Source organism: Phalacrocorax aristotelis, chromosome 1, assembly GCF_949628215.1.
Source record: "Phalacrocorax aristotelis chromosome 1, bGulAri2.1, whole genome shotgun sequence".
Classification (NCBI taxonomy): domain Eukaryota; kingdom Metazoa; phylum Chordata; class Aves; order Suliformes; family Phalacrocoracidae; genus Phalacrocorax; species Phalacrocorax aristotelis.
In genome coordinates, this window is record NC_134276.1 from 61475465 (window position 1) to 61497927 (window position 22463).

Genomic DNA, 22463 nt, shown 5'->3' on the forward strand with positions numbered 1-22463 from the left:
TCAAGAGATGGAGTACTCACTATTGTCCAGGCTGATATTTCAAGGGATCAATCAAAATCAATATAAACTGCAATAAAGGATTTCAGTTATCGGTGTTAAGGTCTAAAATTAGTCTAAAATCTGAATTCACCAATTCCAGTCATCTATGCAGAACCTTTCTCCACACAAAAGTAAGATCTACCTGCATGAGTTCAGTATCAGAGTTACAGTGAAAGAGAGAATCAATTTTTACAGGCTACTACTTAATGAGAGAACAGTAAAATAGTGTTAAAATATTTTATATTTGCTCAGGCTGCTTTCTGAGCTTTGCCCTAAGAATACATGGATTATACTTGCAACAATTACAGCACACCACTACTTAATGACACAATGATGGTGGAGAACAATGCTATTCAGGTATTTTGAGAAGCTGATTTCTGTAGAAGTTTGGTCTGGCATAAATTCAGAGAAACGGTGCCTTACGCGAAACTGTTTAATGCATATCTCACTTTTTCTGACTCAAACTAGCCAATCAAATGAATGCAGGCTGAGAAGACAGGGCCTGTACTGCAGCCAGTAAAACTAAAGTTGGCTTGAAAGTTACAGTGCAAACCTGACTGAAATGTTTGTTTATAGGAATAAAATTAGTCAAAACTTTGCATATTTACCAGGGTACACATCAAAGGGGAAAAGAAAATAATTTCTTTTGATTCTTTGCAGTTTAGCAAATTTGTCCATTGCTCACTTGCTAATCCTAAGTACATCTTTTGGTTGAATGCCTGTCTCAAATCTCCTGAAATTTATCTGATAAGTCATTTTTAGCTTTGAAGTTGCAAAGATGAGACTCACTGGTAAAAGTGTATGGCACATCTTATTTGATCCAGCATGTAGTTAAAGACAGAAGGAACAATATCCTTGATGTTCTTATGGGAAATCTTGGAGCTGTTACTTAGTCAACTGTTTTGATCTCTAAATTTTTAAGGTACATTCTCAGAAAAGAAAGGAGGAATACTGAAAAATTTTCCTCTCTGGCAGTCCTGATGTCAATAAGAAAGATGTCACAAACTCTTTTTCTCCAAACCTGTTCCTATTAGTTCTGACCCCTGTTCTCAGTTTTATTTCAGAGCTCTTCTTGGTTGGATTGCTGTGCTGCAACTGACATTTCTGTTTTTCCTTGTGTTATATGCACTTCTGTTTCTATCTACTCAGGCTCTTGCTGCAGTCAATAGTTAATGTACTTGCTCAGCTTTTACCCAGCCTTCTTCTGTTATCTGTCTTCCTCATTTCTTTACTTTCCTTATAAGTCCTTTATGCATATACCTATTCATGCATTCACATGCATATTCCTGGAATAGATAAAACCTTTTTTTCCTAGTGATCTAGCCAATTTGCATGTAGTAGGACCAAGGAGTTCTCCTGTGAGTCTCACTGTGTCTAGACTTACCATCTGTTGTTAAGTGTCACACAATATGTGGCATTATCTGCCAAATGCGGATAAAAGGCTGGTATGCACAATGGTGCCTTTCTGGATGCAGGGTTTACCTCCTGCAGAAACTGGAGCAAACAGTCTCCATGATGGGACTAGCACATGCTCAGGCACATCTCAGCCTGAGGCAGAGATGCTTCTCCACAGCCAGAAGGAGGATTGCCTCATTATATATATCTACTGCTAAAGGAAAGAGGACCAGGTCCTGATTCATCCCCATACTGCTGGGGGCTGCCCTCTGCCATTACTGATGGGTATGCAGAAACAGCAGCATGGATGAACTGCAACCCCACGCTCAACTTGCTTCCCAGCCACCTCGTCATTTAGCAGCATACCCTTGTACACAGGGTAACATCCACCGACAAACTGGAGCATGTAAGGAGTTGAAGTGTCTGGGTTGCTGCACTGGTTATCGCTGACACACATCACTCTGGGATGCAGATATGTTGGTCACTCTTTGCCTGTGTGACCCTCTCCTTCAATCCATCAGCTAAGCTGTGCTTATGATTACCTTCCTTCTGGCCGAAGAGCTTCTCCCGTGGGCAGCTCCAGGGGCAGGGGATGGTGTCTGTTCTGTCTATTAGGTGTCTTTCAGTCCTGTAATATTGCACCATCGATGTCAAAGTGCTCTTCTTAGGGGATAAAACACATGCCTCCATATTAAGTTTTGTGATTAAAGTCAAAATCCACATATTCTGCTGGCTCAGTTCAGTTATTTTTGTGGGGAGTCTGGAAGCAGTACTCTAATGTACCGTGCTCTGTATGCTCCCCCTGGTGTCTACACACTATTCTCTGTGCTCTTGGATCATTTTTATTTCAACCTTCAACTGAAAAGCAGGAATGTAAGCAGTTGTATTACCTCCAGGGAAAGTTGTCATGCTGTTTGGAGGACAGGACTTTTGCTGTTGAAAATGGCCAGTCCTTCAAAGATGTGGCACGGTGGAAGCCAGTCAAGAGCAGAACTACAAGGACAGCTTGGTGCACAGGCTGTGTGCTAAGGATGCTGAGATATGCTGAGCACAAGTGTAATAAAAATAATTAAGTGGTTGAGCTTTCTTCAGGGAACTGGGAAATGTGATTTAAATCTCCTTAGATAGAAGGAGAAATTGAACTCTGCCCCACCCCCGCAAAGGTGATTTGGCTAATGTACACTGAGAGGGAGAGGACAAGGGAACAAGGGAATGGAAAATGGGTCATCAACAACAGCTGCATATAAAAGGAGCAGCAAGACCCCCTGTTGATCCAGGACTCAAGTAGGCTTGCTCAGAGCATGACTATTATACTGAGACCTGCGGAGAAGCTTGTAGGGGAACTCCTTATTTCAAGGGCCTGGTTGGGCTTTGGGGTAAACTTGTTTCTGACCTGCATATTGTCATAAGGCACTTTCAGAGTCTGTGTGTATATGTTACTTAAACAGTCTGAGGAAGTCCTAGATAAACCCACAGCATTAATCCTCCTTCTCCTCCTCCTATGCTGTCAAGATGTCCTTTCTTATCATGTAGAAAATGCAGAAGTGACTCTGTATCACCATATATATTTAAGTCACAGATTTTTGAAAAGTGTGCCTAAAGGCAGCACACCACCTCTGAACCTGGCCCTGTAGTTTTCTGCAGTTAAACAAATAATTGATGAAATACAATTAGCCTTCATAACACAGTAAAAAGTAGAAAAGTAGAAATTCTCCTTTGAAAACTTAATCCCAGGGATCATGTTCATTCCCTCTTGTAGCCATTAACCTATTTAACAATAAAAATATATGATGTTCAAAGGGCAGTATAAATAGTGCCAACGTCAAATTGTAAAAAAAAAAAGAACATTACATCAAAGCTATAATATTCTTTTGGGATGAACATGCTCATTTCTTTTTGTATAAATGGAGGCCCTTTTCTACAGAAGTAGAAATTGCTCTAACTGAAGTATCTACTTTGCTAAAGCTTAATTTATCATTAACAACATGACTCAGAGCTGCCATAGGTCTACAAGGAAACAATAGGGGAAAATCCTCTGGTCCCACTAAAGCCAGACAGGTTTGAGTTTTTAAAGAAAAAAATGGGTTTGGGCATGTATTGTTACATCTACACCAGTAAATAAGCCAAGAAGAGGGCATGGGCTTGAGGACTGCCTCATCATTGTTTGCATCCTTCCTGGCACAGCTTCAGCTCCTGTGACCTGGCACTCTCTGTTGGCGCTGGGATAGGGCTGATGAGGGGGACAATTTCCAGAGGGGACCCTGAAATGTGTCCCTCCTACTCATGGGAAAAGAGAGCTGAGCTCTGTGCATGTAAGACAGACAATGCTGCTTGCTTGGGGGTCAGAGACTGCTCCCTGGTTTATTTTATTTATTAGCAAATGTGTAGTCTAAACTTGGATCTCTGCTGTCATGTTAGTCTGGACTTGTGCCTGAGCCCAGCCTATTCTCTTGTCCACGGAAGTCTTAGTGGTGGTTTATGGTCTGGCTCTGGTCTGGAGGGAACCAGGTGGGGAAAACTAAGCACAGATAACGGGCATGGCTTATCCTCCTGCTCTGCCTTCATGGATGGTACAAGCACAACTGGTGCAGTCCAGCTGGCTGGAGAGCAAAGGGTGAAATGGTGCTCTCTGCTCACCATGCTTGACCCCAGCTTCCTCTCCCAGCCACCCCTGGCTCCTCACCAGCCAGCTCATGCAGTTGAACCCTCAACACATTTAGTAGCACTGCAATGTTTCTGGGTAGGTTCTCTCAAAGACCTCGAGAAGGATTTGCTATCTCTGAAAGAATGAGTTGCAATGACAAGTCTGACCATATTCCAGTGATGTTCCAAAAGCTGTAAGTGATTTTGGTGTTGTAAACAGCCCAGATGTTTTATGTTTTCTGGCTCTGGGAGAGTTTATTTTGTGTACCAAAGGGTTTCTGTGGAAAAATTCTAAAAAACACAAAAGAATGGGTGAAGTGGTGAGAATAGAAAGAAAGTGATGACTGGTCCCCCTATGGACAGCTAAGTATGTCTTAGTAAAATAATTTTCTCTGAATTTTCTCCTGTTCCCACTACCACTATATTGTTCATCTGAGTATATACTGTTCTGTCATTCCACTCAGATGTTATTTCCTTTTCAATAGGCAAAATATTTGAAAGCAGTTTGTGTTTTTCCTTAGATTTAATGATTGCTGGAAATGACTGCACAAACACAAGAACTCAGAGCTCCAGTTAGCTTGACAATGACAGAAGTAGGTGTGTAAGGGAAGCATGTAAGAGGCACGGGCACATATCTCTGCAGCTTCCAGCAAATGATTATTAAAGGACTTTCTGAGCCAAAACTTGTACTTTGAGCATCATATAAAATTGCCAGCAATGAATTTATGGTCCACAAATTAGTCTTTTTTTTTCACCTCTTTCTCAAGCCCACTTTTTAGATGTTGTGTATTAATTTTATCTATTTTTTTCCAAATGTTCATTGGATATCTTAAACCTGAAATATGTGTTCATCTATGTAAGCTGTATGTTTTGTTCTGTTTCCGCAGTGGGTGTACTTTTATGGAAAATTGGTCCATATCACCTGTGGGTTACTTTAGGTGTTCAGGGTATATTTTGAAAGAGCGAGCCTTATGTGGAAAGAATTTGTGTTCTACCTACAGCAGATTTACTACTGACATTAGAAACACATCACCAGCACAACCTGTAACCCTGACATTTTCATTAATCCCTTGCAGTTAATTCCACTTGTGGGGAATTAATTGTACCATCGAATTATTTAAACAGGGCCTTACCATCTCAATATGACCTCCTTACATCTATTTTGAATTCAGATGGGGGAAAGTGGCTTTTAAAAACTGTGATGAAATCTCCCAAATGGGTAATACATAAACTCATTGCAGAAGAACGAGACAGAAGGTCTGCAGTCATATTTAAAAGAATGTATCAGATTACCTTAATGATATCTGATCAGCATATCTAATCAGCAGATCTGAAGCAATTAAGTTACATCTATAAAATATGAAGCAATGTTAAATTTGTGTGAGATGGGAACACTGGGTGTGTAATCGCTAATATTTCTCATGGTCAGGAACAATTGCAGTGAATGAGAAACTCTCTATGAGCTTTGTGTGCTCTAAGGAAAAACAGCTAAGTTCTGTTTGCCTGGAACAGAAATTATTCCTTTTCATAACAATATCTAAGATATGTAGTAACAAGGTGATATAGCGCTTAAAGGAACTGATCAACTCTCTGTTGTGGTCAAAAAGAATTTTCTTCAGTGTTGAGGTTTCTTTTCCCCTTCTTTGGAGTTTTAAAGTATTTGCTGTGATTGCAAAAGAATTCTCAACTGGTGGGTTATTAGAAAGCCAAAAGTCCAGTCCTTGTGGCTGAATCCCCAGATAATTGAAGTCCAAAAGATTAAGATCTTTATTTCAACATATTATTTCTAAAGTCTCATGTTTTCTTAAATCAATCCTTACCCAAGGGAGGAGGCTGATTTATGATCTTCTAGGTGTTACTGGCAATTGATTGGTTCATTTCACATTAAGTCCATTACGAGCAAGTAGAGATATCGCTAATACTTTTTATATGCTCTTTGTTTACATAGACATAGTTTGGAATGTCCTTACTGAATTTTATTCCTAGCCCTTTCAAAGTCCCATGTAATTCTGTGGAGAGGTGCAGGGCTGGGAGAAGTTTATCAAAGAGGCATACTTTTATTCAGTTCCAAAAGGCAGCTGGAAGCAACACTTTTATGTTTGTTTGTTTTTCTAATTTCTGAAATATTTTGCAATATATTGCAAGGGTCTTATTATGGGCTTGCAATTACCCCATGCAAAGTGCTGACCCTTCATGTGACTGCAGAGGGATTTGTATAGATCAGGGGAAACCCTGCAAGTTAGGATGACTTGCACAGAAGTCACAAGGAGGATCTGGCTGCCTAAACAAGGGTCTGGTGCCATTTTAGATGCTGTAGGGCCATGGTCAGTGCAGGCAGGACACAGGACCTACAGAATACCGGTGACTTTCTGGACTGGCAGTGGAAAACCAGGTGGGACACCCCAGGCTGTCTCACATCACACTAGATGCCCATGTTCAGGCAACAGAATTTCACACCCAGTTCTGCATAATCTCTTTGTCTTCTTCCAGAATTCCTCCTGTCCTAAACCAGGTGTCTGAGGGGTGAGATTGCTTGCTCTCCAGAGATACCTATCTTTACCTACTGACAGTACTGACTGCTTCTTTTCAGGGAAGGATGAAGGTCGATGCTGGAAACTTACTTGCAGATGGCTAAATTTAATGGAAATTAAATGGATACAGTAATATAATTCCAACGCACATTATCTATTCATGAAAACATATTAGGACTCCTCTGGGGCTTTCGATTATCCATATTCTGCAATTCCAGTTTGAAGACTGGCAAATATCCTTGCAAGTAACAGTTATTTTTACATTTGATATTTTAAGTTAATTTGGTGCTCAGCTTAACCGAGATGATGGTGGTGCTGGAGCAGAATGAATACTCCTTCAGAAACAGAAACAGAGATTTACTTCTACAGCCCTTCATTTCTGTCTTGGAAGATCTGTTCAGGCTTGATTGGTTGCCATTTGGTTATGGTACTATTACACTATATTTTCTTTAATTCTGGACATAAGCAAGGAATACAGTTAATCAGGGGAAAGCAGGAGCATTCTTGTCAAATACCAGACAGTGAAGGTCTGTGCCTTGGGAGATGGGAAATACTGATTATTATTTTAGATTTGCATCAAGTGTACAGTATGCAACTTGGTTGGACAAAAAAATAAGCTAATTTCTCCTTTCTGAGGCTGACAAAAATAATACTTATTGGCAGAGATTATAGTAGTGGTTTTAGAACATCATAACTTGATTAGTCTAAAACAAGAAAATCATTTAGCATAAACTGCAAATCAATTTGCTTGCTAATTCTATTCAAATTGCACTCTCCCTTGATTAACACAGCACACTATATGACAGAACCTGTTCTTCTACCTGTCATTTGGTCAGCTGAGAAATTAGTTATATGTTCACAGGAGATTAGAATCATCATACAGACATTTTTTTGCCTAGTTTTCTTTTGCTCAATTATAAAGACCTATCTTCCTGGTTAAAAGAAACATACTGGGTGCTCAGAGACTTTATGCAGAAAAAGAAATGAAGACAAAGAGAGGTATTTCATTTCAACTAAGTTTTCTTTTTTTTCTGTCTGAGAGTAAAAAAAAATATGTATTTGGTCTAAGCTAGGCCATTTAAATCTACTTTAGAGACAGACAGTTCCAGTGGACAACTCACCCTGTAACAGGAGTCTGAGACAGTGGGCATGATTAACTCTGTGATGGTACGTCTCTCTCCTCGCTGACTAGGAAACACATCTTTATACACAGATCTATGGCTACAGACTTCGGTTTGGCAAGTGTGATTGTCACATCCTTGCAGCCCTTATTCTACAGACTTTGGGATGAGCCATGCATTAATTCAACTGTCATTTCAGCTTTTAGTGTATGTCTATCCTTAGACATACTTCAGCTCATTTTGCATGCAGCGGCTTGAGTACCGGCAGTGCAGCACAGTTAAGACTCAGTGACTACCCAGGCTCTCTGGACATGAATGACTATCTAAAAGTAGACTAGCCGTGTTAACCTAGACCCTGCTGAGGCATCTGTATGGCTTCTTAGCCTGAAATGGTAAGTCCATGATTACCAGTATATGTAAGAGCTAATTAGATAGGGTATCTGTTAACCTGAACATCACTGCATGATGCTTTTAAATTGCACATCCTGCAATGTCCCATGCACAGGTTGTTTCAATGGATAGAAGATTGCTTAAAAAGCAGTAGTGACTACGTGATACCACCTTTCTTTGAAAAGATTTTCATGCTGGAGTATGTGAGAGGATATGATGCTGAGCAGGTTTAACAAGCTGATCTTGGCAAGCCAGGGTTCTTCTTTTGACAATACCAAGACAACTTCAACTGCAAGGCTGGAAGCCACCAGTCTCCTTCAACTAAGAAGCCTATATCTCAGCATTTATATGGCTGACAGCCAAAGACACATAAGACCTTTCTGGAGACCCTTGGGGAGAGGACACAGCTTCCCTCACACTGCTGTGAGATAGCTCACCCCAGCTTCACCAGTGATGGATGGACATTGATGCTGCCCAGACTTCTACCACAGGAGATTTAGCAGCTGCCACATCAACATAAGCCTGATTATGGTAACATTAACGAGCCCTGGCTGTTTGTTTTAGGTTTGATATGCTCTAGAGGCATATGTTGGTTAAGACCTCCGAGCTGGCTTTGCTTTACCTAAAGGTTGGGACATACGGCCCTTGCTAGATGTAACGGCTGCAGAAACTGCAGCCTCCATCCTTCATCTGGCACCTTAAGTGCACATATACATAAAAAAAATGAATATCAAATATGGCATCAGACACCCCATGTTCATTTAATCTTCACCAAGTTGCCCAGAGAGGTGGTAGATGCCCCATCTCTGGAAACATTCAAGGCCAGGCTAGACGGGGCTCTGAGCAACCTGATCTAGTTGAAGATGTCCCTGCTCACTGCAGGGGGGTTGGACTAGATGGCCTCTAAAGGTCCCTTCCAACCCAAACCATTCTATGATTCCATGATTCTATGATTATTAAACATATTAATTTTACATGTGATCTGAGGTGTTTTTGTTACATCTCAAAGCCATAAAGTTCATCTGCATGTTAGGTTTCACTCTCAATTCTAAATTAGTCCAGTGGGCAAAATTATAAATAGTTTCTGACTTTATTCAGTTCAGTGTTTATACAGTTGCTTTAAATACACACACACACACACACACACAGAGTATAAGCAAGACAAACTATTATTCTTCAATACATTTTCAAAATCTGCTTAAAATATGCACAGAAGCATTGAAGTTTAGCGTGGGGAAAGAGTAGTGGCTTGGTGTGTAAGAAATTATCTTAACTAACTTCTGCTGCCCATTTTTAAATGGATGCAGGCTAAAGACAACAGTCTTTTTACTACAGATGTTACAAAAGCAGTCTATCCTTTTCTCAATGAATGTGCTATTTCACTTTTATAATTCCTCCATAACAGACTTCTCTACACTTTTCTGTTTAATCTTTGTTCTATAAAACATAGCATGCCTCGTTATGTGCTAACTCCCGCTAAGTGTTAAACTCCTCCTTGGACTTTAAGGCCACTCTGAACTCCCCCCAAAAGTGAAACAGCTTCAAGCCTCCCAGAACTCAGGAACATTCTGAGACCCTTTCCCCCTCATATGGTAGATAGAAATAATTTATTCTTTGTTTAATACTGGACATGTTTCTGCAGCAGTGGAAAGCTATATGGCAGGAACTTAAATTCCACAATTTCAGTTGTGTTTGTAAAAAAATAGCCATATGAACTCACAACACCTCAGAAGGTCTACTTGAACATGACAAAGAGGTGTATAGTTTCCATGTCTTGGTCTTGAGAGCTGGCTTATTCTTGAATCTTTTGGTCAGCCAACCTCTCACTCATTTGATCTGAAGTTCTCTGGATGTTTTCTTTACATGAGAGGTACAGGACTAACATTACTGAATGTATCCATAAAAAAGCACAGCTGCAAAAAATCTACTGCACTGTTTCTTTTAGAATTATACTCATTTTCTCCACACAGTTAGGACAGTTTTCCTATGTACTCTTGAATTTTCAGAGACAAATAATGTATGTGTACATCCAATTATTTCTGTCTGTGGTTCATGTAATTAAAATCTTAAAGTTGTCAATTACATCAGTATCTACATGTCACAGACACCTGGTAAGTTCAAATTTATTGAGTACATAAAATAACGAAAATATATAATCCTCTACAAGCGCTATTGTCTTATTTTAACAGTGGTGAAAACAGTCCTGGATTAATCAGGGACGATTTTCTTCTATTTTCAAATGCCTCCCTTTTGCTGCAGAAGCTGATAATTTCTTACATTTCCAGAATCTCTGCCTGCTCCTTTGTATGCAGCTGTCACACTAAAATTGCTCTAGGCTTATGCCCTCAGCTTTGGCTCTCTGTTCATGTTTCCAGCACCTAAAATATCCAGACTGAAGATGCAAAGCTGTTACTTTCTATTACTTTGGGCAAAAAATAGAGTCATAAGGTACCTTGCACTTGTTAAAATTATAGCTTTAGAATAAATTAATGCTTCAAGCAATTAGTACAGTGCAATGACTTTAGTCTGCCCAGACTGACCTAAATAAAACTATATTTCATTATCAGCTTGTTCCAATTTCATGGTTGATTCATGTTCAGCGAAAGTTCTCCAGCCTTATCAGATCTTTCACATCAACTTCTGTTGCTGCTCAGGTACTTCTACAAGTTTTCTCTGTTTGGTGCGGGGGCTGAGACCAGTAAGACGGATTTGCAGAATCATGGGCTGGAGATGTTAATTCAAATATCTGCTTGGCTTTTCAGCAATAGCCCACCTTTATTCTGCCTTTCTTTAAATAATCCATAATAAAACATTAAATATTTTTAGACAATTAACTTAAAAATGATATTCTACAATTGTGCAGAAACTGTGTTTAAAATCAAAGTATAAATCTTTCATAAGACTCATAAGTCTTATGGTACAATATCAGCAGAACGTCTCCTTTTGTTAAATATTTCCATAAAATAATGGCTTGTGAAAAAAATAGTTTTAAGTTAACCATATGTCTTATATCTTTTCAGCTGTTGGTAACAGAGGTAGTTGTCTATTTGGTCTCATTTGATACAAATCCTCCATTTATTTTAGCATGTGATGGTGTTGATTTTGAATCCTTTTTTTCCTCTGTTTTCTCCACATCTGTCTTTGTTTTGACCCGGTGTCTTCTGTAAACACGGTAGCCTGGGAATCAGTATATATTTAGTATTAAATAAAGAAGTTATAGCAATTGCCTGAAAAAGACACTGTAGCAACATGTACCCATGCAACATTTTCCTTCCTTGTATTGTTAAAACATTCCAGCACCTGATTCTTTAAAGCTATGTTTAATTATTTTATGTCAACAGCACTCATCACTGGAAAAGTATGTTTAGAAAATAACAAGGAAAACATTTTAATTTCTGTATTGGTGTTTGACTGCTTTGTGTTCCTGTTCCATGTAGTAACTTCTAAAAGTATTGCCTGTCTCCTTGGGAAGGCTTTGGGCTCTTGGCTGGGTCTGTGGGCCTGACCCTTACTTCTGCGTGAGGCCTGTTTGGCAGGAGCTGGGACAAAGTGGTTTGTCTGTCCCCATGTCATTGCCTGCCAGAAAGGTTGGGCTCGGGGCTGTGACTCACAGGCTCTGTCCCCAGGGCAGTGTTCTGGTGCCAGGTAAAACAGCTGGTTTGGGAGTGGGACCTCAGTCGTCACAGCTGGTTTTAGGAGTGAGCAACAGGGAGAAGGTCCTGACCCTCGGTAGGTTAGTTGTAGTAGCAACCGTGTAACTCAAGAGGTGTATGGGGGAAGAAAAAGGGACCTTTATCTGTAATGGAAGATATTTTATCGCATTAGCTGTGAAGCTAATCCTTGTTCTCTCTACAGCTAGTACGAGTGGGAGTTTGGGAATGCTTGTGAGGATGGTCCTGCTGGGCAGCTGCATGCGCAGGCACCCTGCAGCAGTGGAAGAAGATGCATTTGTCTTTCCTCGGCCAAGGGTAAGAAAAATCCTTTGCTCAATGTATTCTCTTGTGCCCCACTGTAGTTGGTGGAGATCCCCTCCCTTGTGCTGAAAAAAAGGGGTCTTCCAAATCTTGAACTGAGCCTTATACACATTAATTATGAACAGAGCACAACACAGTCGTGATGCTCAGTAATAATTTTGGTGATTATTTACTTAACTATTTTCCATTTGATTATTTTTATTCCTTCCTCTTTTCTCCATATCCATGAAAAATGAGACTGATAATAATGCTAATTATGCAATAATAGAAGATATCTATACTTTACCTCCTAAAATTAGTAGTGCAAACAACAGCTGGAAAATACTGTAGATGAGTGGGAAAGTAAACATCTGTTCGAGTTGTTCAGGACTGAACGAGAGCTGTACTATAGTTGAACATAGCTGACTGTTTTGCATGCCTGTTTCCAGAGACACTGTACGACATCTAAAGGGAACAATACAAAGACAATTGTGAAATAGCAGCCTGTAAGTCCTTATGCTTTTTAGTAATCTGGATAAGCAAGAAACATAAAGTAATGGATAACTAAGAAAATGGTATCCTTCAGCTCACATAGTCAGCAAAACACTCCACAAGTCATATGGTTGTTACCACCAGAACACACACAATTTATGGCAGTTCAGCAATTGTAAAGGACTGTGATCCACCTTCAAGCCATGTATGTGGCACTCGCTAACTCCCTCTCTTGTAATGATGTTCTAAATTGTCGGCTCCTGCACCTTCATGGGTCGGCTCTGTTTCATTCATTTGAAGTGTGAGACAGGGGCAGACAAGGGGAAGATATATGAAAGATTGGAGGAAACAGTAGAGTCAGAATCTGTAAATAAAAATGTGCACAAGAAAAGTTTTACCTACACATAGTATCTCAGAAACGAGGTTGGGGAGTGAGTGATTCTGTAGCCTAGCTAATGTTTAGGGAGTGTTCTCAGCATTGACTAGTCATTAAATAAAAACTTTTTTCACAGCTTCAAAAAGGCTATATGCCTTTGTCACAGAGAATTCCATACCTGTGCCAAGACAGACCAGCTACGCGGGCCAGAAAGAATCCCAGAAAATAGCCAGCTGCGGGAAATATGGTGCCAATGATCCATAATTTGGGTGAGATAATCCAGGAGCCTTTGTAGAGTATTCCCCCAACCACAGCAATGAGCACGATGAGGACTGCTCCCGCAATGGAACCAATCTGTGAGGGAAAAGAGGAAGGTCTGTGTGAATAAGAGACCCCAATGAAATTTAATGGCATCAGACATAGTGTCAAACATGCCTGTGAGTGTCTCTGAGTCACTGAAACATCTTATTAAACATAAAACCTAAAGTTTATGGTAATGTAATTCACAGCAGGCAGACAGATTAGCTAGCTGCCACTTTTCCCAAACAGGAGATGTATGATGTACTTCAACGGGTAGGTCAAGGCATAGGTATCTATAGTAGATGCCTGTAAAACTAGTCTCTTGAAGCCTTGGCTATAATTGTACTTAGAACTAGAGATTAAAAATAATTTCACAGGTGTGACATGAGCGAGGAACGATGCACACATTAGAAAAATTTCCCCAGAGTTGTTGGGAAACTGACAGCCTAATAGCTAGTATAATGCACTTTTCCTCCTCACTTCTTGGGCAGTTACACTCTGGGGCTTAGTATAACGTATGCTGACTAGACTCTAGATTGTCAATGATAGGAAATTATTTGCCAAGTGGAGGAGTAAATCCTTAATGTGGCTGAAAATTTGTGTTTGAAACGTGGCTGGGAGCTCCTATAGCATTTCTGTATAGACAGTCACTGACCTGATCTTATTTCCTGTGGCTGAATGCACTGAGATCTTTACTACTGCTTGCCAAAAAAAGAGATAACTTGCTCTCTTCTCGGTATCCAAGTGAAATGCCTACCCTTATGGCACATGTTCCAGGGATCTTACTGGCAGACTTCTGGGACTAAGCTTAGGAGAATCCATTCTCAGCTAAAACATGCATTCCTTTTGAACTGGCTTCATCAGTCTCTGGCTGAAGCCTTTTTAAGAGCACTGAGTGAAACAAAAGTACTTCTTTTGTTTGAACCATTAACTGCATGCACCTGGGAAGAAAAAACACGGTCTGGCCATGACAAGCTCTTCTATTTCACCTGGAACACTGTCTTTGTGCTCTTATCTCCATTTCTCACTATATGAACCTTATTCTGACAGCTACGGCTCAGTCTTCACTTGATGCTTCATTGTCCTACATAAAGCAAACTGTCAACGGACCCTACTGTGGGTTGCTTACCCACTTGGTAAGAAAGAGGATGAAATTATGTTTTGCTGAGAGAGCAAGTAGAGTTATTTTTTCATGTGAGTTCAAGTCTCTGCTTTTCCCTTAGCTGGTTAAACAAGAGCAGTAGTTTTGGAACCAGCACTAAACAGTATCCAAACTCATAAGTAAGCTGGGACTGTGTGTAAAAATACAACACAATAAGCTAACAGTTTAAGAAAATTAATTTACTTAAAAGGGCCTTATTTGTATTCTGTGCTTCCTGAGCTGATAGCAGAGAAATGATAACAGAGCATAGGTAGAATAACAAGTTGCCAGATTAACTTTCTTTAAAAAAATTTAGAAAATATATGTCCTATGGTTAACAAAAGCCAAGGGTACTCAGCACGTCTGACAATCACTTTAAACCTAAACCTAATATTCAGAATGAAAATTTGCCGTTGACACTAAATGCAGCTAAGTAGTTGTTGTTGTTCTTATGTTATTATTTTTGTGAGAATAGTTTTTGCTAAAAAACCCTGTATTTTTGATGCATCTGAAACTATCTTGCAAAGATAGCTGAATATTATGAATAATTTTGTTAGATTTTTTTAAACAGTTGGAACACTTCTAAATTCTTTTTTTTAAAATTGACTTCACAAACAAAAGAGCCCCCCCCCCAGTCAATAAACTGGTTTAAAAGTAAAAACGTTTCTGTTTTTTTTAAATCCAGAATATTTTTTTTCATTTTTTATTATTTTGCAGAGAAAAACTGCTTTCAGTTGACCTGAATGATTTTCCTTCCAATTTCAGTTTACATTATAAACTGAACTCAATTACTAACATAGTTGTAGCCAAAGACAAAAGTAGGCTCTTTGGATAATGATGTTTTCTAATAATGTATGCAACTCATGCATGTTTGCGCAGGGGGAATGCAATACATTTCCGCAGCATCTCATTTGTTTTCAGCTGAAAACTTCCTGGCTTTTATGAAGTCGGGTACTAATACTATGAATAGCAATGTACTGCTTCAGTGGTGCCACTGATTCCATAATCTGTCCATAATTACTGATGCTTCAGCCTTATATATCCTACCTTAAGTATGATTTTTGCTTTACTAGGCCATCTGTGGTTAACATACATTCCAAATGAAACAGGAACTATAAGAGCTACCAGTGAAATTCCTGTAAAAAAGAAGAGAGAAGTTAAGCCCACATATCATGCAGAAGTTCATGGCAGGAGGACAGACACCATGTGGAGCAGCTGGGGGTATGGAGCAAGCCTTCAGAGGATGTTTCTGGTATGCCCACCCCAGAGCACACATGCATGCTTTACCCGCACCTGCCCATTTGCTTTTCTGTGGAGTCTGTTATCTCTGGCAGCCTGTTGAAGTAATTGCCATTCTGCTGAGCTACATGCTCATTCACCTGCTTCAGAAAGGCAGAGAGAAATTTGAGTGTGCTAATCATCACTATCCTGTGATGTGAGTGGCTATATTAAATGTTCATTTTGTCTGCAGGTGTTTTGCTGCTGTACCATATCAACAACCAGTTTAGAGCTTCTTTTGTTTTGGCCTTCTTCCTCCAGTATTTATTTTGAAAGCACAAGCAATGTATGTGATTTTTTTTCCCCAGGACAATGGGAAAAGAACGTGAAGAATATGAAAGTGACTCTGCTGGCTTTTAAGATTAACACAACATGGAACTGCACTTGATAAGCACTAGGGCCACAGCTCTGCAAAGCACTGGAGCATGTATTTCCAAATACTTTGACTATTTTCTCTTTTCTCTTTGTAGCTGGATGAGACTTTTGACAGGGAGTCAAATGAAGCCTCTCCCGGCGGTGTAGATTGCAGCTTTTCAAAGCGACTCAGCAGTTTTAATCACTTGCTTAATTATCCACGTGTGCTTAAGTACTTTGCCAGATTATGGCCTCAACACTTGGCACTTTGCAGGATTGTACCTTAAAGCTGTTACAAACGCTTTCATCCAGGGGAAGCAGTTATTCCTGTATGAATTATTCTGTATTCTTATCCCAGTACCACGCAGGTCTCCAAACCATTTGGAAAGAAAAACATGCACAATCTCATGATAAATTTCTGTACAATTTTAACAATGACTTCAAGTCTTTGTTCTGCAGAGCTGTGGATGATGTGAAGTGGTCTAGGTACTTAATTCCCATGGAAGTTACTGGAAAGTAGGAGGATGAATATTTTTTAAAATCTGGGATAATTTCTTCATGGCTCTACAGGATGACGGTATAAAGGTGGTCGTTAGAAGAGGGAGGGTAAAGGAAAGGGCCAGAAGGGAAAGTGCTGGTTCACTGGACTCACCAATGCTGTCGTAGGGGAGTACAATTGCGTTAGAATCAGTCCACACCTTGGCGTAAACAAAGAGGCAAAGTGGCATCATTCCCATTGCAAACAGTGTGGAGCAAGTTGTCATGCTGATGCTGCAAAGAAATCGGTTAGAGTGACAGTTCATCTCATGCTAGCCTATAGTATTTCTCAGTTTCTTATTATGACTTCAGAGCTTAAGAAAGGTTGGGCAAGAAATGCTGCTGGCTACTGTCAGTTTATTCTGTATATCAGGTTAGAAAAAAGCTAAATGGAAGGAATGGCTTCCGCTGAAAAGACAGGAACATAAAATGTCAATGTGTTCTGCAGCCACAGAACGATAACCTTCAGTGCAAATGGGGCAGTCAGACAGGTGGCCATCAGAAAGGTCTGTTGGCAAGTGTGCCTGCATGCTGTCTGTCTGTCTGGCTTCTGAAAGGGTGGCAAGCTGGACAGGGTCAGATGGACATCAGATGGAGCTTTCCATTATACCAGCAGTTCTAGAGTGTTAAAATTTCACTCCAAAGTCAACAGTATAAACCAAAAATATTTCATCACCTAGGATGTGTGATGTAATATAATTCCCTTTTCTGGCTTGTTTTGCTCTAGGCCAAAGAGCAGGTTCTGAGAATTACTCAGTGAAGCTGAGCATAAGTATCGTTGCTTCCTTGATTTATGCATAGACATTTCTGTTTTAAAATATAAAATGTTGAAACCTTCAGACCTGATACACCTTGTCCTAAAAGATACATTCTGTTACAGGAATGAAGAAGGAGGAAAGGCAAGACAGCTCAAATAAGCAAGAAATTCTCAGAATCTGAGTAGAATAGATAAAATGATGCCTATAAATCACACTCCTCTAATGTAAAAATAATGAGAGAGGATTCTAGTTAATGGAGTTCGGAAACTTCCTTATAAGCCCCACTTCTGATTTCTCTTTTGTGTCACTTTTCCTCAGAAAAGGGACTACTGATCCTGTCCCACAAACTGGGCAGATCCAGAGAAATCTCAAACAATTAATACAGAAAGCACGGGATTATCTGCATTAATTTTGGTTCCTGTCACTCTCTGCTTCACAGCCATTGAATAGAACTTTTTAGGAGCCTCTGGCAAGAGGGTTCCTACACACAGTGAAAAAAGAGCCATGGGCTACAATTAAGGTCAGGTGAAGCCCCAAATGAATAAAAGAGCTTATCTTTCCTATCTCCATATTTCCTACATCTTTGTACTGTCCCTGTATCTACATCCTGCTCCAAAGTCTGCATGTTCTCTAACCCCAGTCCCTGTGCTCACTGAAGCTCCGGGAGGAGCTGTGCAGGAGAAGAGATGGTGTTTCGGAGCAGTTGTTCTTGTGAAATATCAAGAGATGTCAAAACCAGATGTACCTATGGGAACCTTTAGCAGATATCATCTGTGTCTGAGTTACTAAGAAAGGTAAAGGTATAAAACCTCATACTTCACCTCCCTGTGATTATATGAGCAATAGAAAATTAATTCCTGCTCTAACTTGTGGTCTCTTTGCATTGGGATATTTTGAAGCAGGACTATAGGGAATGATGACGGGTTGTTATGTATAAACACAAAATATTATCAGTTAAAAACAAAACCTTGTCTGATATGATGGGCAGGCAGATAATACTCTGCTGGCTCCAGAACCCAGCCAAGCTACCTATACTATTATTCTATCAAGAACTGAAGATGCTTGCGTTGTGGTCTCTGCTGTACCTCCCACATCCTCTGGTCCCTGCATTATTGTCACAAAGGTACTGACCAAAAGCCTTTGCGTTCTTAAGATAAAGGTCTTTACCTGAAGAATAACTCTTTATAGGTGTTTTCAATTTACTTCACTCTCTGCCAGCATCATGGGTTATAAACCCTACTCATATTCATAGCATCATCGATTTGGATTTTTGCCACTGATTTCAGTGGTGCGGCTCTGAACATATGGAGCTGAGAAAGCATAGTTTAGCCCAGTGTATTCTTCCAAGGAAAGATTAGGAAAGAATTTCAGACTTGCACTGGATATCTTTCCATCTGTGGTTTCTTAGACCTGTATTTATTGAAATTAAGTATCTTACCGTTCCTAATATAACAGGTCTTTCCTCTACAGTGAGGAAGCTGGTGACTAGCAGAGCTGACCTCATACATAATTTGAAAGCTGGTATTACATTAACACCTGTATGTGACAGAAAAGTTCACTATTTTCAAAGGATGGAAAAAATGTCTTATTAAAGCTACAAATATTAACATTCTTAGTCTATTCGCCCTAGCTCCACATCTTTCTTACTTCTATTATTTTTTCCATTTCTAGTCCAGACTGACATATGATAAATTGGATGAAGGCTCCAATTTATGTTACTCTGTGACAAACAGAGAAATGATCCTGTTTACTTTAGAGCGAAGTAATCAGGATATAAAAATAAAAAGATGGCTCATTTTTTAAAGGGTGTTAGAGTTAATGAACTCCCTATGGAATCTGCATCAAGAATGGGTTCATTTCTGCGTGTTTGGTGTCCTAGGCCATGCCAGGTGCCTTCCATATCTGTTTCTGAGGTCAGAGCACACTGTCACAGAGACCATCACACTTTGCCACAAAGGAGTTTATTCATTGACCCCAATATGCAGGGCTACCTTAGTCAGTGGCTTCTAGCCCATTAAACTTTCCTTCAGTTTGAAGACTTTGCAGAACGTGCCAGGAGCAGACTGAATTACCACAACTGATTTTCATTTGTATTAGTTCCCAAAGAAGAAAATCTATACCTGCCTATTTGTTGTACAGAACACAAAAAGAGGGTAAATATTTTTCTGCAGGTGGTCTTTTCCAGTAAACATTACTGTAGGAACTATTGCATAGCCACTATTTTGTAAAAAGGATTGAGGTCCTAAAATCCCTTTTTTTTTTACTGCCTAATATCTTGGGAGAAACAAAATCACAAAACTAGTTCTAACGTGGAAAAGATTTCATAATACTTAGTATCTTAACAATCTTCAAAAATGATATTTTCTGCAGGATCTGAAGGTTTGCAATAAAGACATTTTCTAGTATACAGAGTTCTGTTGTGTTTTCTTCCTCATGAATTCTCAGTGAACCAAGGATATTTGCTATTCTGTTGATAATTACTACTGTTACAGTAACTAAACATCTCTACAAGAAGAAAGCTCCACCATGCATGGGCCAGGAAGCTAAGAAAGAAATCAGACAGTTCTTTTCAATATAAAGTTTACAATGTAAAAAGCCACATGAACTACTTAAAGAATGTCTGCTCTTACCTTAGGTCCATGTCTCCATCCACCCAGTAGGCGATGACATTGGAGGCTGTGCCTCCAGGGCAGCATCCCATGATCAGCACCACGACAGCTTGAACAGGAAGCACGTCAAAAACCAGGGCCAGCAAGAAGGCTGTGAGAGGCATAATTCCAAACTGGCAAAGGAAACCCACGAAAATACCCCAGGGTCTTTTTATGTGGCCCCAGAATTTCCTGAGGTCCACATTGCAACCCATGGAGAACATCACCAAAGCCAGCATGACTGTTAGAACAGTACTTAAAACTATGCTCAAAGTTTCATTAAAATTTTCTTCCTTTAGCACACAAGATGTGCCATTGCAAATAGTAGCATTTGCTGGACAAGCCGTGGAGTTTTCTGCCAAAGACCTAGTGTTAAATTGCTGGGAAAGAAGGTACGTCTGCATTTTGAAATACAGAACCGCTCAGTACATCCAAGGCAAACTTTCAAGCCTGTGTAAATGGTTGTTTGTCAGTGATTCCTTTTAAATGATCCAGGAAGCAATAAAGTGCAATAAATACTTGAACACTTTTGCTGTTCTTGAAGGGTTTGGCACAGTGCTGATTCATATAGTTATAAAAGTTGCACTTGCTTGGTACAGTGACAATTAATGATTTACTCTTATGAAAATGAGGAATCCCACATCAAGAGAAGAACTGTGTTAATCTTTAAGAGTGTAAAGGAGACTTGTGGTGTAGCTGAGCACACAAAATGAGAATCACAGGAAGAAGACAAAGTTTAGATTTCATTCTTTGAATTTCTTGCCTGCCTTCAGGAGAGCCGCTCATGCATGCACTGTCACTGGCATTACAGGAGTCTGTGGGGTGAGCGACTGAGACACAGGAAACCACAAGTAGATGTCCTGAACTAGCACATGAAGCTGCAGCTTTTACTAAATGATGCAGCATTCACCATGACACACCAGATCATCTGAACGTGGTGGGATCCTCATTTGCTTGTATTTCTAGTATAATAGCAGTTATGACTGGTATACAGTGATAAGTCTACCAAAGGACTGCATGCACGTTTCTGTCACTCTTGGCTCCTAAATGTAACTTTTAGGTGATCTTTCTGATTCCTTCTCAACTTCCATGCAGTCCTGAAGATGGTGAAGATCCCTGGCTGCAAAGTTTCCCGTGATCCAGTCTGCTAAAACATCACCTGTATTTTCGGCTTTGACACATGGAGAACCGCTGCTGCTCTGACACCTCCACGCCCCTCCAGCCTGAGCACTGGGTGACCACCTGGTGGCTGCTCTTCCCTGCTTGTGTCTCGCATTGCTCCCGGCCATGTCCACCTCCACACAGTTCATCGGCTGGGGAAGAGAGGAGAGGGGAAGGGAGGGAGGGGAGCAAGGAGCCATGGGCTGTGCTTATTCAGGTGCTGTGGAGATTACAGTCTTCCTGGCACCTTCTGCCAGGTGCAGCTGGCACAGTCACTCTGCTCCAGCTTGGGCTGGAAAAAGCAGGTGGTGAGAGGAGGAGTGTGGGGTGGCGAGGGCGGAGGAGGAAAGAGGCGTGTTTTCTGAGCCAAGCTTGGGGAGCAGGGTAGTGGGGCTGGTGTTGCTGTTGTGGAGCCACGGTACCCAGCCAAAGATGACCATGTCCCCTTCAGTATGGTAACACATTCAGCATCTGCACCAGGGTCAAGGGTGCAGGTCACTTTTTTTACCTGGTGTGGCACAAAGGTTAGGAGACAGGTTTCTTGTCACTGGCTTTGGTGTGTCTCATTCTCCATTATCCCCATGGCTCAAAATGGATGACAGGCTGAGTCAGGGCAGCTTCCCTGGGATGCCTATTAGGTCTTACAGCTATAGGATGGGCACTGGGCAGGCTGTATGGTGTAGCTAACACCTTGTTTCTGTGTGGGACCAGAGGAACTCTGTGGCATCCTCAGTGTATTTGCCTCCTGCTGCATGCCCCTGATCTCCCTCCTGGGCCTTGAGTCACGTCCTTCTGTCATGTGTTGTTTCTTGTGGAAAAACATCATGTATCACTCAGTGCTTAGGTATCTTTACTGTGCTTATCACCCTACTAGGAAGACGCAGTGCAAATATTCATGCATTGGGTATCAAAATAACTTTGTGCAGCTGATATTCTGTAAGAGCAAAAGAAGGCATGAGAGCAGTTAGGAGAGTTCTTCAAGCCAAAACAACAGCAGCAACAGCAACAACAACAAAACACTAGAATGCTGGGATAATTTTGAATATACAACATAACTGAACCTCAGTCTCAAGTTTTCAAAAGCCTACCAAAGTCATTGAGTTTTCTGGCTGGTCAAAGGTTTACATCTCAGCCTTCCTCCAAAATTGGGAATGTTTTCAAGGGAAGAATTTTGATGCTTCTTTACCTGTAGCCAAGCTTTGGGGCAGAAGTAGCTTCAGTAGATCTTAGACTAAAATCAAGTCCAACACACAAAGTGCAATAGATGCCCTCCAAAAATCTTTATTTTTCAGTACAGAAATAATTTTTTATCAGGATAACATGCTCATCCATAATTATCTTTCGCA

At 40.4% G+C, this 22463-nt stretch overlaps 1 protein-coding gene across 1 annotated transcript; it reads right to left on the reverse strand.

Moving 5' to 3' along the window:
* Positions 1 to 9190: 9190 nt before the first annotated feature.
* SLC10A2 (solute carrier family 10 member 2) lies at positions 9191 to 20520 on the reverse strand. Its single transcript, XM_075081930.1, has 6 exons — positions 19939 to 20520; positions 16666 to 16784; positions 15429 to 15517; positions 13119 to 13294; positions 12380 to 12537; positions 9191 to 11296 (listed from the first exon to the last, which is right to left on the reverse strand). The coding sequence occupies exons 1-6, from the start codon at positions 20358 to 20360 to the stop codon at positions 11163 to 11165; spliced, it is 1098 nt and encodes a 365-aa protein (XP_074938031.1). The 5' UTR covers positions 20361 to 20520; the 3' UTR covers positions 9191 to 11162.
* Between the last annotated feature and the right edge of the window lie 1943 nt (positions 20521 to 22463).

Bases quoted from the DNA above. Each gene is read 5' to 3' on its own strand.
- SLC10A2 (XM_075081930.1), bottom strand. From the start codon at position 20,360: ATGCAGACGTACCTTCTTTCCCAGCAATTTAACACTAGGTCTTTGGCA. The intron at 15,518-16,665 runs GTGAGTCCAGTG...TCTTTTTTACAG, and splicing joins ACTCCCCTACGACAGCATTG to GAATTTCACTGGTAGCTCTT. The intron at 13,295-15,428 runs GTAGGATATATA...TTTCCCTCACAG, and splicing joins AAGCAAAAATCATACTTAAG to ATTGGTTCCATTGCGGGAGC.